Raw genomic sequence first — 17469 nt, 5'->3', positions numbered from 1 at the left:
TGTATCCGCAAGTTTAAGCCTGCACTCCTGACTTTTTTCTGTTTGATTTAATAAAAAAAAACCGTGAAATGTAAACAATGTGCTTTTCTTCTGCATACAAGACAGTACAAAAATAACTTTTCATCAAATTTGAATTATAATAAAATATCACATTGTCTACTTCCAAACACAAATGTAGTATGTGTTGAAAGTTCAGAATCACTTTCTACAGAATTCCTCCACTTTTTTCAACAAGCTACGAGTCAGATACAGTTCATATAAAATTACACCATGCTTTTGTTATTGCAGGCAAACTGCAGCTTCTCAGTATTAACTGTAAGAGAGTGTACAGACTGATACTGTGATACTGATCCTGACTCTGTCATCTTAAAAAATGATTTTTATGATGATGGGTTTGGGAAAGGAGCCCGGGAGTGCACAGGAATCAAGTCAGTGGGTTTTGTTCATCAAAGGCAGCCAGCTGTACTGGTGAAAACATCAAGTGCTGCTAAGAATGGCTTTCTAAAATCAGACGGAGTGCAGTTCCCACTGAAAGCGCTTCTCCCGACAGATCTGAGTCCATATTGATCTTAGTGTCTCGAACAGCTGAATATGCTTTCTGCCACTCTTGCATCCATGTACTATTTTTAACAGAATATTTCCAACACTCACATTCCGCCTTGGGAATGCTTTCCCACATCATATGCACAACATATGCTGGTTTTGCTGGTGACCAGGGATGCTGGCCTATGCTGGCTTTTCTAGCAGGGTTTAGAATAATAACCGTTTAAAGCTGCTCACACTTTGAAAGGGGCCTTAAGACAGAAACGAATGAAAAAGAAAACTGCAGTCAGAGCTCATTTTCTACATGAAGCAATGACTGTATATGAAAATACTCACACAAGTCTTATGCATCTGAAACGATGATGTGTAAAGCTGCTAAGGTAAAGTGTTAAGGGTGAAACTGAAATACAGCCAGTTTATCAGCTATTACCATTACGTTTTTGTTGACACGCCCCAACTCAGAAACCCAGGGCTCTTCGAAAAATCAATTTCCCACTAGTAAATACGACATTGCGGTGGTGTTCATGTGCATTAATCTTGGAATTCCAATATCTCCAACAGGACTTGAAGGCAGCAAAAGCCCAGGCTTTAGTTTAGTTCACTGGAGTCTTGCCAACTCCTTCAAGTGTGTACTGAGTCTTCTTTGTCTGTAAAGCTTTTTCTGCGTATGACCTGTTTGTCGTGTTTTTGACCTGTCCTTTTTGGTTGGATTGTTGTGTACTATTTGTGCTCTTCATTTTTGATCCTGGACTGGTTTATGATTTATCTCTGGATGTCCTTCTTGTCCTTCTCTGTTACTGACCCTAGCCTGTTATGACTACGCTCTTTGTAACACTACCAAACTATCAAGTAAACTTCAACCTTGTCTTTTTATCTGCGTGCATCTGACCTGTGCCGATTTTGTAACATAAACCATCACTTTTTATTGTGTTTATGTTTATTTGTATTTGTTTTTGTGCTGTTATAAACTCAACATTAATAACTTAACCTGCTAATAATGCAATAAACTATTAGCGACACTTTTTACGTCATGAATACATTTTTCTTGACCCTTTAAACCATCTGTAGTTATACAGGCTGAAGCCCAGCTGCAGCACGCCATGTGTTGCTGTGACTGAATTGGCTACTGCAGCCCTCATTCAAATACAGCTTTTTAATGGCTTTTAAAGCGATAGCTGTGACACCTATGAATAAATCAACAAGCAGCAAACTAACAAAAGTAACAGCAAAGTGGAGCTCCAGTTCCACTCGAGAGCTCTTTCTTGAGGGTCACTTAATTGCTATTAACTACACAAAAAGTGATTAAGCCCTAACTTCTTCTAAAGTTATATAGTGGTTTTTTATTGTCAAAAACACTCCTTGAGTAAACAGAGCAAAAGGTTTAAACAATTTTCATGGCTGCCTGAGGCTTTTGCGCAGAACTGTATGCACAGTCATCGTTAAGAGAAGTTCTCATCTTTCTGGGTTTTCTGACAAACAGTGAGGAGTAAAAGAATGTGCAGAAAAGTAAAAGAGAATTAAACGAGGCAAACAGCGAGGCGTGAGCGGTTTGTTTTGTTGCCTCAGGTAGAGGATTAGTGTTCAGTGCTTCAGAGCTTTTCTGCTACTATACTGGAGGATAATGCGGCCTTGGGTAGATCACTATCCACTGACAGAAAAGATGAATGCTATTCACGTTCCGTTTTGGCACAAAATACGTGCAAATTCCATAGCCAAAGCCAGAACGTCAGCAAGAAAGGAACATAAAAATAAATAAATCAATCAACATCGTGTGCTGAGTGTGGAGGAAGCTAAATCCACACTAAATCTCCTGAATGTGAGAACACACGGAACCGTACAGCTCAGGAACACATGAATACTAACGCTTCTGTACATGTAGAAGCAAATGTGTGTAGCCAGCACGCTACTGTTGAAAGGTCTGGAATTGCTTCATATTAATAATCTTTGAAATTTCATAAACAAAAATAACAATAAAAATATCCTGCGCAAAATGGTAGATGTTTTATTCAATATGTCAAGTATGATACTGAGAAATTTCTAAATGATAAATAATATCCTGCAATTGTCTGTTTACAACAATTATTATAGTATTATAGTATTATTAATTACATTTATTAGAACCTCATCTTGATGTTCTACAGCCTTTTCAGTTAGTAAGGAAGCTTCTACATCTCTGTTAATCAGTCTGGACACATGTAGATTTAGCTCCACGTCTATTATTTATAATCTTATTTGTAATTTATACATTTTTTATTTATACATTTATTTGCAACCAAACTGGCTGTATAACAGTGAAAACATACATTCCAAATTTCTGAACAATAGTGTTGCTAATCGCTGCTGTCGGGACAAAACCTTTTATCTCCATTTTTGTCGTTTTTCAGTTTTTGACATGATATGAAAATGCCTGTTGTCCTTTACGTTGTGTCTAAATGTAATAATGAATGGAACAAAAGAAACGGCTGAAAATGACTTGGGGAAATGTCTGGTTCCATTGACTTACATTAAAAGTAAAGTATGTTTTTTCCTTCTCCTGTAAAGTTATCATTTTGGAGATAAAAGGTTTTGTTCCAACAACAGCGAAATGATGAACTACAGTATTTTATAACTTAGTTTTTGCAAATGCTGGCCGCTGTCTGGACAGAGTTAGTAGAAATATTGTAATTTATCACTTGGCACCAACTTGTCTGCTCCAAAAAGCCACGTGTGAGCAGGTTTAGACATGAAATCAGCAGCTGTGAGAAGTGAACACTACTGCTGACTAAACAGATTCACTCTGACCATTTCTCCCTCTCTCTCTCCACTTTTCTTTCTGTCTCTCTCACTTTCTCTTTCACTCTCTCCTGTTTTTCCCTTTCTCTTTTTCTCTCTCCCTCCCTCCTACTAATCCACTCTACATCTCTTTCTTGTTTTCCTGTCTTACTCTCTCCCCACTTCTTCTCTCTTTCACTGTCTCTCTTTTACTCTCTTCCATTTTCCTCCGTCTCCTCTCTTTTTCTCTCTCTTTACTTCTGTTTCTTTCACTGTTTCTCTTTTACTCTCTTCCGTTTTTCCGTCTCCACTCTCTCTTTTCTCTCTCTCTCTACTTGTGTCTCTCTTTCACTCTTTCTTTTACTCTCTTCCATTTTTCCCCATCTCCTCTCTTTTTCTCTCTCTCTCTACATCTGTTTCTCTCTTTCACTGTGTCTCTCTCGTTCACTCTCTTCCATTTTCCCCCATCTCTCTTTTCTGTCTCTCATTCCTTGCTCTCTCCCTCCCTGTTCTCTCTCTCCTCTCTGCTTCTTCCTCCCTCTGTCTGCCTCTCCCTGCTTGCCCCCCCCCCACCTCCCTCTCTCTCTCTCTCTGGTAGTATAGAAACAACTGTCCCTGGTTATGGTCCAAGGCATCCATCTTTATTGAGTATCATTACCGTGGAAACGCTCCTGGAACCTGCCTCCAACTTATCATCTATAAACATCACTGTCAGCACGGATTCTGCAATATATCCTCATCCCCCTCTGAGGGAGAGCGCTACTAGCGCGGGCAGCTGAAAACTCAGGGCCAAACGCAGCACTTTCCACCGTATTTCCCCCTGCGCTTCTGCTGCTGTAGAACCGAGCAGCGTAATCCATCCAGTGGCACGAGGGCAGCGGGCTTTCGCGGGAAAATAATGAGCCGGTTTTATGGATTCGAAATAAAGCAGGGTTTCTTTTCTTTACGACAGCCGAAACTGTCCCATATATCTCCGTGAAACATTGCAATCATTTGTGAAGGGGAGGGCACGCGCAGAAGTGCAAGCCCAGCAGATCGTGGAGAGATAAAGCAGGCCGAGAATTCACATAAAAGTCTTCACAATGGGAAAAAGTTAGAAGTGCCTTCCAGTTAATAACTTTTTCATAAAAGTAATAGCTGAGTCATAACTTCATATTGTTGGTGTAAGTAGGCTGCCAGTGACAGACAGTCCATTACCAAGAGGGCGAGGAAGAGATATGGATGGAGACACGTATATATCTAGATATCAATATACACTTAATGAATGTGTCTTTCAAAAGCACACAGCTAAATAAGTTTCTGCTTTTCTTCTTGTATTTGACGTACAGTGGACATTTTTACACTGTAAAGTGAGCGTGATTTCTTAATAACCTGGGCAGTACATACTGTGCAAAAGTCTTAAAGGGCTGAATTTCCAACACTTTTTTGAAATGAAAGAGTTTGAGTTAGTATGTAATTAATAACTTTCAAATATATATTATTCACTTCCCAGTCCATACAGTCCTTACATGGGAACTAAGCTGCAAAACCAGCCTGGTTTGATTTCACTGTTTTTGTAATGTCACAAACACAAGTGCATTTACATTTCAGCTTATTTATCCTATAGCTATTTAACCCCGCCCACTCATATTGAAGTTATAAAGAGTGTTTCAGCCTGGGCTGCTATTTAAATCAAGCACAATACAGAGCTGCCAATCAGAACACAGCTCATTTGCAAATATCAATCTTATAGGCATAGTAGCAAAAACAGCTTGTTTAAGTCTAACCCTGCATTCAAACTGGCAGCAACTTTTTTCGCCTCCTTTCCCCCCAAATCGCTGGTTGCTCTTCGCCTGTGGGCGTTTCTGAACTCGAACTGACATTGTTCAGCATGGTTTCACTGACACCAAGCACAAATTAGACGCTTTCCCACTAAAAATAAAAATCCTGGTGAAAGCTTGTGTGCTCATTTTTATTTAATGTGAGGAAAACAATACCTGGTCTTTGTGATTACTGTCTTTTTGTGACAAAAGTACCACCGCCATTATTCCATCTCTAGTAGGAACAATTATCTAGGAACCAAAAAAGGAGCGTACCGTTTTATAGTGGTGGAGATAAAGTGTGTACTAGGCTGCTCAATGCTCAATTCCTATTGGTAGTCACCACTGTTGCCAGAAATTGCCAGCTCTCATTGAAAATAAATGAACTGCGGCCACTTTGTTGCTTTGTGTCATTGCCGGTGTGAACGCAGGGTAAGAGATGAAGAGAGGTTGGGAAATGGTCATGAAAGAATGAACAATGTGTCTTTTCAGCATATGAAACCACACAAATGTTACTGACCACCCCAGAGTCCAGACCTTAACATCACTGAATGTGTTGGGGATTACTTGGATCATAAGAAGCAAGCAAGCAAAGTTTATTTATATAGCGCTTTTTACAACAGGTGTTGTCACAAAGCAGCTTTACAAGGAAATCAGCATTACAGAAAGAAATCCGGGTCCAAGCCCCCATAAGCAAGCCAGAGGCGACAGTGGCAAGGAAAAACTCCCTAGGAAAAAGGAAGAAACCTTGAGAGGAACCAAGACTCAGAAGGGGAACCCATCCTCCTCTGGTCGACACCGGATAGTAAAACATTGTTAGTATAAAGTATTATAGTACAAAAACAGGGAAAACAGGCATAATTATCTTATTAAATAGGAAATTTTATTTCATGATGAGAGATGCAGTACTGTTCAAAAGTCTTAGGCACCTGAAAAATGGTAAGTAAAGATCTTGTAATGCCATTTATCTGGGCATTAAGCATTTACTTCAAAAAACACAAACATTAGAATAAATAGGCGATACATCGTGATTTTGTTTCCGTTTTCCTTTTCCATTTCCAGAAGTAGAAAATGCAACCAACAGTGAAGTGCAGTGAAGTAAGCATGACATTTAAAATAAAGAACAGCTACCCCTTCTCTAGGGGCAGGCATTGGTGGCAATTTGTGCATAATGGCCTGCAGTGAAGACAGCCAGTACATATGCACTGCTGTATTTGCCAGCTAGGCATTTTCTGTAATCACTCCAAACAATAAAAAAAGACTCAGTGAAAGTGACAAAGCTGCAGGCTGAGCTGAGTTCTTTTGGGTTCAGATGTTGGAGTTAATTTTACTCTGATGAGTTTACTGTGCGGTTTTTAATTGACATGTACTTTGGCTGTCACAGCCACATTCAATCTTAACAGAGTATTTCTATACAGCAACACTTAAAATAGCTTGCAAGCTGACAGCTGTGACAAGCGCAGGGCAATGCAGAGCAGTAGTCTAATGTATTCCTGCTAAATTAGTGTGGAAGTATCTGACCATCGGTGCATACACCTCCAATTGTGCAGAATCAGGTTGTATGAGGATTACACTGACTGAATGTATGAAGTGGCTATAAGCATTCCAAAGATAATTAATTTCAAATATAATATTCAAATATGATCTACACACAATGGCTAGATTGTTTATAAGACTTTAAAGTGGTGAATTTCTAAGGCTGATAATGGGATACGGTGTATTTTTACATGTAGCAGAATCAGCAACAGTGCAGAATGATATTAATGTTATGTGCAGCCGTGCACCTTTTGAAGCGTAAGACAAAAGGAGGTCCCAGAAATCACAAAGAAGCAGAAAACTGCATGCTATGAAAAACAAATTTTGCTATTATATTGCTACGTTTCAGCTGTAATATTGTAACATATTGAAAATAAAGCCAGTGACTTGCATTATTTTACAAACTTTTGTTTATTCTTGTTGAATGAGGGACAAATACTGCAGCCAAGGGCTAATATCACAATACTGGCCAACAAATCATATGTTGCAGTAAAGCTGCACAATATATTGACTGTGATACTGGCCTTCACAACAGCAGTATTACCTATTACTAGAATATCACCGTTACTAGCTACTGTGGACTTACTTGGAAGATGTATTAATCTATTCATGGTCAATGTTTTCGACTGTTTTCAGAAAGCCTCACTTCCTCTGTGGCAAAGCATCCTATTTGGGAAAACAAACAGGCCTAAAGGTAAAATGTGCCTCTTAAAGCTAAGATAACAGCTACACTTGATTTCCCAGAGAGAAAAAATATATAAAATATATATAAAAAAACCTGACAGCATACCATACTGGCTAAGGGCTAATAAACCAGAACCCTGTCCTGTTACAGCACTAAGCATGTCTGGGGTGAATAGCTGAAGATTGTGATGTCTCATTTTTTTCACAGTACTTCACTTTGTAAAGTGGTTCTTTACCACTAGCTAGGTATGTAGTACCCTTTGCTAAGAACCAGCACATCTCAGCAAAGGTCCCACAGTCTACAGAAACATTTGAGCAGTGTAATGCTGTTTGCACAAAAAACACTTCCACTGAAGCGTTCACTTCCACTTTTTTAAACATAATTTTTATGCATCAAATCATCAAGCAATATGGTGATGCAATATACCATTAGAAAGCTTGAAATCTCAGAATTCAATTCCCGCAAACCATTTTATGATCCATAAGCACCAAATGGCAAACACAAGCCAATCTGTGGGTCCTTACCTTCAAAGCCTTGCTGCTATGTTTACAGAGACATCATAATCTAAAACATGTCAGAGATCAGTTTGGAGATCTACGAGTCAGGCAGAAATAAACTCCTCCATTCTATCCTCTGTTACTGTGTGTCAGTAATTGACACAATTATTCTGATGGTTGGGAAAAAAAGTGAGCGTTACCTTTCAAATGAGACTAAGATCATGACTGTAGCGCAAATGTGGGAATAGTGCCCCCTTTAACTTTGGGTATGCCATCAGGCAAAAACGGGGTGACAGTTAACAGTTTAAGGAGGAAAAATGACACAATGCCTTCAGGTTCATCCAGAAACCTGGGTTCCGAGTGAAAAGGTTGAGACCCCTCAGAACCCCTATCATTGCACCCCTGATTTATACACGTATCTGTAACAAAATTGGCTTCTGTAGTGGAATGTCTAACTACTGTAGTTGATTAAATATCTATCTATCTATCTATCTATCTATATATATATATATATACATAATTATTTATTCACTTATATGTGTCCCTGTTGGCTGATCAGTATATGGTCATATGGAGCAGACCAGGCACTAACCTGCGGCGTCATGCCATGGCAGAGGTACAGGATTGGGATGTTGTCTGTGTCTGGTCCCTGATCCATGCACAGATCCGGCCGCAAGCCATTCTTCAGCTGTGCAAACACACACATGCAGTCAGAGCCAGCAGATCAGGCCAATTTCTTCTCCACAAAAACCACAGAGAAAGATTCATATTATGAATTCAGAAAGCATTTCGCTCTCGCTCTGCCTGCTAATGGCCAATATGCTATCCAGAAAGCCCTGGAGCTCAACTTGGCTTTGTCCTCACAATGGAGCTGTTAATTATGGCATTCCACAAAAGAATGGCAATTAGCAAACTTCTCTGCCAGCCTAGGATTGTAACAAATGGAGGAATTACAAATGTTAATAGAGCTTGCCTTGAGACAGGACTATAATATTTAATACAAATGTTTTATTATTCACCATTAGAAAAGTAAATTTATCTGGCACTGCATTTGGCTAAATGAGCCTAAGGTTTCTAATAGCCTTCTGAAAAAGAAAAGAACTCTTCTGAAGAGCAGAAATGTCTCTTACTGTCGACTTATATAACAAATCAATTTGTTGCTGAGAGACATGAAAGCGCATACTGACCGTGCCATAGGCGATGGTGTCGGCGTATGTTCTCATTTCCGAGTAAATGTTATGTAGGAACCAGCGAAAGGGCTTACAGTGCAAGCGCTGCCTCAGGAGCTTTCTCTCTCTGATATCTCCGATATCGATCCCTGAGTCCTACACACATACAGGGTTTATGAACATGTGAATTACGCCAGCCCTCAAATCACGGAGAATGCAGCATGAATCAAAGTGCAATAGCTCAGCTCTGTGAATCGTCTGACCTCCAGGACGTTTTCATTAACATAAACATTATAGCAAAATATCAGAACTCAACAAACAAAAACTTCTTAGGGTTAATAACATAATCTGTTGTGAGTCACTCTTAACACACAGAACATTCTGAGCTCTGAATATGTGTTGTAATAAAAGCTGTTATTATCCATCGTCAAGGCATTGCAGAAACAGTCAAACAGTGTTCTCCAAACGCTGTTCTCCAGCAGAACCCGATAAATCTGTTCAGCAAATCAGTGCACAGTATTCAGGTCAGGTGAGGCAAAATGACCGGGAACTGTTTTAGACAGAATCTCGAAAGGCTCCTTTCTCCCTACAAAGCGCAGCACATAGGTCTTAAAATAATGGCTACTGCATCAAAACAGAGCAAAGTGTGTCTAACAAAGAACCACTCTGGATTCAGCCACGTGCACACAATTCATACTGGACATAAAGAGCAATATTTCAGTGTAAAAGCCAACATTTCATAACTCACATAGTGCACTATATAGGGAGCAGTGAGCCATTTGAGATTAGCCTTAGGGTTTTCAGGTGTGATCTTATAGACATTTAATACTGACCATTAATGGGCTGTTTTTGTTGCAATTTTCAGCACTTTACCAGCATGTTTTGAAGTTAAAGAACCTGAAATTTTGCAATTAAAAGAAACTTGTGTCCATTACTTGGCTTTGTTTAACATGAAATGACCACTGGAGTTATCTGCTTTTGCCAAAAAACAAAATTTAAACAAACAAAAAAACCCCAGTTTTTGAAAAAAGTTTAATTTTGTAAGTTGTATGCATTTTATTGACTTATTTTTACTTCATCAGTAACCCAGCTGCAATTTGATTATTACCTGGAAAGCACAGTAAAAAACTGAAAATTTCAGTTTTCTGAAATTAATGATTTCTGAAAATTCATTAAAACAGAGATATCTGCTTTTCCAGATGAACTCTCATTTGCAAATTTAATAGAAAATTTAAGATAAAGGCGTGCTAATCTATCCTTTCCAAGCTGGGGATTTCATTTATTACATAATATTAAATATAATGATCAGTTTCATAGCTCGGTTTGCTTTACCTGTAGTGGAATGTTCCAGGCCATGTAGACGTGGTCCTTAAACTCGTCCATCCACACCTCGGCCACTCGCAGAGCATTCCTGCGCACGTGGGTTGGCAGGTCTTGAGTGTAGGGCTTGTGAGCGCGTTCAATGTGGGCTATTCTGGAACAGGGGAGAACCTCCACACTGCCCCCACACAGCCACACCTAGTAACACACACACAAATAAGGTTAACCCCTACTGAACGTCTCGTCAGTCTTCCATTCAGAGACTTTATCTTTGTCCCCTATAACTCATTAAAATCTGTCACTAGAGTAGTTGGTGAGCGCAGATTCCACAATGGTCAGTAAAATGGGTCAGTACATGGAACTGAAGCTTTCTGGGTGCTACTGTTTCCTATCACTGTATAAAAGAAGCTCCAAGCTGCCTTTGTTGGTTGCACTATGTGTCTCTAAGCAAGCATGTACACACATTCAGAACACAGTGCACATCATTACCGAAATGCTTATTGCTAAAATGTTTCATCAGAGCAGTGGGGATGCCTCAGCACTCAGGCCTAATGATTTCAGCAAAATACAAAAAAACCTGTAATTTTTACCTAATATTTATTTAATAGACTCCTCATGGCTGTTGTGTTTGAACTCTGGAAGTATTATAGTAATTCTCTTATTCCAGTTATTAATTATGGTTATTATTATTATTATTATTTCTCTTATTTTTTATTTTAAGTTTTGGTTGTACACCATGGGTTTAAAATTTAAATAGAATTTCCAATCAGGTTTTTTTTCTCTATGGTATCTGGGTAGATGCATCCAAGCAGCCTCTCCCATTTGTTAGGACTTCAGGAGCTGAACTGAGGGACTGAAAGACTTTCTGTTTAACTGCTACTTCAAATATATGTTACTGACCATTACAAGCTTCAAATAAGACACGGAATGTCTTTTAAGACCTTCAGATGTCTGTGTTTAATCTACAAATGCACTTCCAAAAAAGCTGGGACAGTAGGTTACAAAGAAATAAAAACAGGAAGAGTGATTTGTATTTTGATCTGTATTTTACAGGTATTTAATTGAAAATAGCACAAAGAAAATAATGTAACTAAAATAATGTTCATAATGTAACTTATTGACTTCATTATTCATTATTGTTAGCTGGCTCTAGCCCTCTCTAGCTCTGCTACAACAACCAACGTCCTGGCAGAACCTAGTCACAACAAAAGTTCCCTAAAACCAACAATGCTCACAACTTTCTGAACAAGCTATCCTATTATTTTTTAACTAAACAGAACACAGGAATGCTTTGATGCCACAACATGCTAATTCCAAATTTGATGCCTGCAACATATTACAAAGAAAGTTGGGACAGGGGAAATGTAAGACTGGGAAGTTTGATCAGAAACACATGTTTTGGAACTTTCCACAGGTAAACAGATGAAGAGGTAACAGATGATGCTATCATGACTGGGTATAAATGGAGCATTCATGAAAGGCTCAGGTGCTAATGAGCAAGGATAAGTCGATGTTCACCACTCGAAAAACCGTAAGCAAAAAGTCCAACAATTTAAGAGCAACATTTCTCAACAAATGAGAGCAATTTAGAGTTTTCACGTTGTGAATATATAAATAATGGACATCATGTTCCTTGGGTTAAAGAGGAAAAGACCATCCTGGTAGGTAGGTAGGTAGATGGGTTGGTAGGTAGGTGGGTGGGTGGACGAATGGATTGATGGATAAAACTTTAATGATCCTGAACGGAAATTGCAGTGTTTCAGTAGCAAGACATATAATTGCACATAAACTTACAAGTAAGTCCACGATGTGGGGTGTGTTAGTAGCAGTAGTAGCAGTGACATGGATAACTTGTACATCTGTGAGGGCACCGTTAATGCTGAAGGGTACGTAAACAGTTTGGAGCAACTTAGCTGCCATCTAGACAACGTCTTTTTCAGGGACGTTCATATTTGTTTCAGCAAGACTATGTCAAGCCACATCTTGCATGTGTTACAACAGCATGGTTTTGTAGTGTAAGAGTGTGCTGGTGCTAGACTGACCTGCCTGCCGCCCAGATCTGTCTCTCATTGAAAACATATGGCACATTATGAAGCACATATATACGACAACAGAGACCCGGGACTGTCAAACACAACATTCATTACACTTTCACAACTATAACAAACAGGGTCCTCATTACTAAACGCTTACTGAATGTTGCTAAAAGGAAAGGTGATGTAACACAGTGGTAAACATGCCCCTGTTCTAAGTTTTCTGCATATTGCAGACATCATTTTTAGAATAACCATGTATTTACAATAAACAATAAACGTAATTAATTGAAACATTAAATATCTTTGTGCTTGTCTTTTGGTGACCTGGATACAGGTCAAAAGGTTTAATTAATTCATTAATAATAGGTGTTTTTTCCTTTGTTTTAATTCAATTTTGACATTTATGTTCCAAGCTGATGGCTTAGAGCTAATAGTCATAGTTGCCACTGCATCAGAATAACTTAAAGTTAGAAGTGGAAGTATATTCTTATTGCTCCATATATTTTCAGTTTTTTAGATGACATTCTTGACCTTCCAAAATAAGCAGCATTAAGATGTTATTAAACAAGAGCAGATTAAGGGAGAAAAACAAGGCCTCTGCGTTAAAGGATTTGTAAGGGGCCATTAATAAGGGACCATTTATAAAGCAGGTGCTTTGGTCCAAATTCACCTGAAACATGCAGCACCTCACAGTCACTAATTCCTCTAAATGTCAGGATTCCATTTAGAACAATTTACTCAAACAAAATACCCCATTACTGCTAATTTATCACAATTTAGCCAGCAGCAGAAACCAGATTAAACCCTCAAAAAACAAATACTGTGGGCTACAAGCAAACTAGACCATCAAGCGTGCAAGGAAAGCAGTAAGGGTAAAGTAATGTAGTGAGTTACAATGACCTTTTAACAAGACAACACAATACATGCAATAGAAGACATTCACCCATTTTTCACAGACTAAAGACAGTGAAACACTCTTTACTACATTGTATTTCCTCTACAGGGCCTTTGGAGCCATCGTTCACGTCAGCCAATAAAATTGCTCAAAGGGTGTTACAACGGTCCTTCTTACTTTCATAATAGGAAATTCATTTGCAGCTGTACGCACCATTTAACTCTGTATCTCTGGATCTCTTGCTCTGTAATGGAGGAGACAGTGGGAGCTGGTTTACAGGCCGTGTTTGAAGAGCTGTTAAATACAACAGTGCAGCTGTGTGTGCTGGTGGAGTACAGTGTAGCCTGCAGTGCTTTCAGGGATTAGAACACGTTTGCACAGAGATCTGCTGAATTAGGCTATAAAGACAGATTCTGTAGCGAAACGCAGCCGAGCGACGCTCCTTCAGTGAGATTCTGATTCGCTCTGATTCCTTTTCATCCACCCACTGCATTCCAGCTGAGAGCCACCACCAACTCCACATCCCCCTCTCTCTCCCCACGGCTTTCTTTCTCTTCCTCCATCTCGCCGTCCATTTCTCTTTTTCCACTTCTCTCCATCTCTCTTTCTCACTCTTTCTTTCTTCCTCTCTCACTCTCTTCATCGTTCTCTTTCTCTCTCACTCTCCCATCACTCAGTCTCTCTCTTTGTCCCCTCAGATCCCCTTCTCATTCATCTCTGTCTTTCTCTTCTCGCTCTCTCTCTCGCTTCATCTCTCAGCTTTTCTCCCTCATCTCTCTTCCTCTATCTCGCTGGCCATTTCTCTCTTTGTCTTTCTTTTGCCCTCTCTATTTCTTTATCCTGATGTCCATTTCTCTTTCTCCACTTCTCTCCATCTCTTTCTCTCATTCTCCAACTCTTCCTTTCTCCCTCTCTCACTCTCTTCACCTCTCGTTCTTCCATCACTCAGTCTCCCTCTTTCCTGCTTCCTTTCGCATTCATCTCTGTCTTTCTCTTCTTGCTCTCTCTCTCTCATCATCTCTCAGTTATTCTCCTTCATTTCTCTTCCTCTATATCACTGGCCATTTCTCTCTTTCTCCATTTCTCTCTATCTTTCTCCAGCTCTTTGTCTTTCTTTTGCCCTCTCTCACTGACTCTCATTCTCTCTCTCACACACACATTATTTTTCATGTTTTGTATGTATCTTAAAGACCCTCATTGTGCTTGAACTAAAGGTAATGATGCTGAATTTGAGCGCACTTGGTCTCCATTCCTTTCCAGTCTTCCACATCACATATGTGAAATTGTTGAATTTGCTCAGGTTTGGCCGAGATGTTATACTTGACGATGTTACTGATGTTATTATTAAGGCAGATGGCTAAGTTTGTTTGTTTGTGTTTGTATTCTAGACCGACCACCTTTATGTCTAGCAAGCTTGTTGTGAGTGGGATAGGGCAGGGGGGTAGTTCTGTCTTTCTTGCTCTCCTTTTTCTTTGCAATAATGATAAAAATCATTATTGCAAAGAAAAAAAATGGAAGCAGTAAAAATGATAAAATGCTAAATATTGTCATGTATGGTGAATAAGGAGGCTGGATGTAAGCGCAAGCAAACTTTAATAAACAAAACAAACTAGTAGAAACACTGAGTACAAAATAAAAACTACAAACAGAGGGCAGGCACAGAACCACTACATATAACAAAGTGACACGTAGACTAGTAAACCATGGACTGAAACAAAGGGCTTGATATAGCTACAAACAATAGGGGACACATGGGAGAGGGAGGAGACAGGGACTACAAACAGGTGAGAACCCTATTAGGGAAGGTGGGAAAAGGGGCGGAGCAAGGAACCAAAACAAAACACAAGCACATGGCTAAAAGCACATGGCTACAGCACAGGGGACAAAACAGACACAGACAGACGAAACAAATATATGTTTTCTGCTTTTTTCCGATGCTGAAAAGTGAATAGCTTGTACTTAATGGCCATTGTGAATTTATATTAAATAAAATGTAAAAGTGATCTATAAAAAAAGACCCCTCATTGGGATTATACAGGTCAAACAGCAGCATGATGGATTTTATAAAAGCAGAGAGAAAACTCTAAGTGAACCAAAACTATGAAGTAAATGATGGATTCTCTTCAAAACCTTAAACATTCAAAACATATTATTATTATTCTGCTGTAGTTCACAGAAACAAGAGCTTCAGCTGTCAGTTTAGAACCCATGTGTCAAACACAAGTCCCGCGGGCCACATCAGGCCCGCTACACAATCCTATCCGGCCCGCAAAAGTATTTTCATTTTCTATTAATATTAGCCGGTTTCACAATGTGCTGCACTACAGTCCCCAGCATGCACTGCAATGTAATGTGCTCCAACTCTCCTCCCCCCAACAACAGTCTATGGGACAACAGTTACACCTCAATTCTACACAGTTCTGCACAATTCCACACTCGTCATATCACCGAAATGCATTTCAGCTGCAGTTCAGCCAGTATAAACACTTAACATCAGCTCAGCAGCTCAGAAATCCCGAGTCTTAATGAACTTGCAGCAAAGAAAGGATGCCAGGTGTCTAGTCCAAGCAAATAGGTAGGTTTAAAAGGCTGAGCTCCTAGGGACATTTAAATTATGAATATTTCCATGTATCCATATAATATTTCAAGGTCTACTATAAGTGTCTGTGTTTTACTGCTGATGTTTTTGCGTATTTTGTATAAACAATGGCCAGTTTGGGTTTCAGCACAACATTAATTAAAAATGAAATAAAAACTTTTTTTTCGTTGGCTCACAATTTTGATGAGATTTTTTAATACGGCCCTTTTACTGGTTGAGTTTGACACCCCTGGTTCAGAATGTAAACTGAATGTAAATGTTGTTGCGTAACTCATTATGCATTATGTAACTACATTAATACATTTCAACAATACAACAAAGAGAGTAATGACATGATTTCTGAGGGTTAAACTTTTATGGAGGCAGAAAAATCCAGTGAAAGCGACCACACTGGTGAACAGCAGTTGAGTGAGATATATTTATTCATCATATCTGCATGAACAGGCATCACATGGCTGTGTGGGGTTAGCAGTCCCGAGAGCGAGAAACAAGCGCAAGATCACTAGAACTAGAACACACCACAATACAACCATTCATTATGCAAATAGTAAAGAGGGAGGAGACAGATGTGCAGTGCTCTGATTCGCTGTCAGGCTGCTTCATTTGCATAATTACTGACAACAATGCTGATGAGCCATGAATGAAACGTCTGTTCTCCTCCAGCATTCCATAAAAATCTCACATTTGCATACAATTCCTGCAGCAGTTGAGTTGCTTTGATCTTGTTTCAATCTGCTAATCTGCTCCACAGCCCAAAAAGAAAAGACCGTTTGGGATTCTGCAAAGTAACCATGTAAAAACGTACAGAATTTGCCATAATTGCACAGCTGAAAAATTACAAGTTGTTGTGGTTTTAATAGGCTGGCAAGGTAGCTGGTTTATGGCAGTCTAGATAAAGTGAGCAGTTTGCGTAAAGTGTGTATAATGTACAGTTTTTGTTTTGTTAAATAAACTTCACATTATATTACAGCAGCATTCAACACAACATATTTTTTTTCCAAAGGAGAGTGGACTAACATTTTATGAGCCTTGACTGCGTCCAGATTTGATTGTTGTTTGTTCCTCTGATTGGCGTGATTCATGTTTGTGTTTGGACTGTGCAGGAGTTTAGTTTAGATTTTAGATTTTTATATCTATTTTAATATATTATTTCCTTTTCATTTGATCATCTTCCATGATCAAATGAAAAGTGAATGATGCAGCCTATGAAACTTTGCTGGCTATCAAGCTATCTTTCATCGCTGTAAATGCTAGCTAGCATTATCTTACAGGTATGCCAAATTAAATCAGACCTATATCGGGGGTTCTCAATCTTTTCCACCCCAAGGCCCACCTGTGTATAACTACAAAGCATAGCAGCCCACAGGAAAACTAAACTAAAATAAACTTCTTAAATGCTGACACTGAAAACCTGAAAATTAGGTCCTGAAAGAGATCAGATCGGCCATTCTGGTTTGCAAAAGGTGCAGGTATGATAAAAAAAAAAACATAAAATATGTTATAAACACACAGTTGTACACATAGTTGTTAAAAAGGGGAAAAAAAGAATAGAAATTTACAAGGTAGATGTGATTTGGAGATGCAGTCCATCGTGTTTTAACTGAAAATGCTCCACTGGCTTTCTCAAAAGAGTGACTGT

General features: G+C 39.1%; 1 protein-coding gene across 1 annotated transcript in view; it reads right to left on the bottom strand.

The window, feature by feature from the left end:
- Positions 1-17469, bottom strand: part of galnt18a (UDP-N-acetyl-alpha-D-galactosamine:polypeptide N-acetylgalactosaminyltransferase 18a) — a 116395-nt gene that overhangs the window by 15628 nt on the left and 83298 nt on the right. The window contains exons 7-9 of the mRNA XM_036568228.1: positions 10313-10498; positions 8999-9136; positions 8404-8499 (exon numbers count right to left, since the gene is read on the bottom strand). Coding sequence (XP_036424121.1) covers positions 8404-8499; positions 8999-9136; positions 10313-10498 — 420 coding nt within the window. The remainder of the gene's footprint in view (positions 1-8403; positions 8500-8998; positions 9137-10312; positions 10499-17469) is intronic.

This window comes from Colossoma macropomum, unplaced genomic scaffold (assembly GCF_904425465.1).
Source record: "Colossoma macropomum unplaced genomic scaffold, Colossoma_macropomum, whole genome shotgun sequence".
Taxonomy (NCBI): domain Eukaryota; kingdom Metazoa; phylum Chordata; class Actinopteri; order Characiformes; family Serrasalmidae; genus Colossoma; species Colossoma macropomum.
The sequence above is the reverse complement of the archived record's forward strand: the minus strand, read 5'-3'. Positions and strand labels throughout refer to the sequence as shown.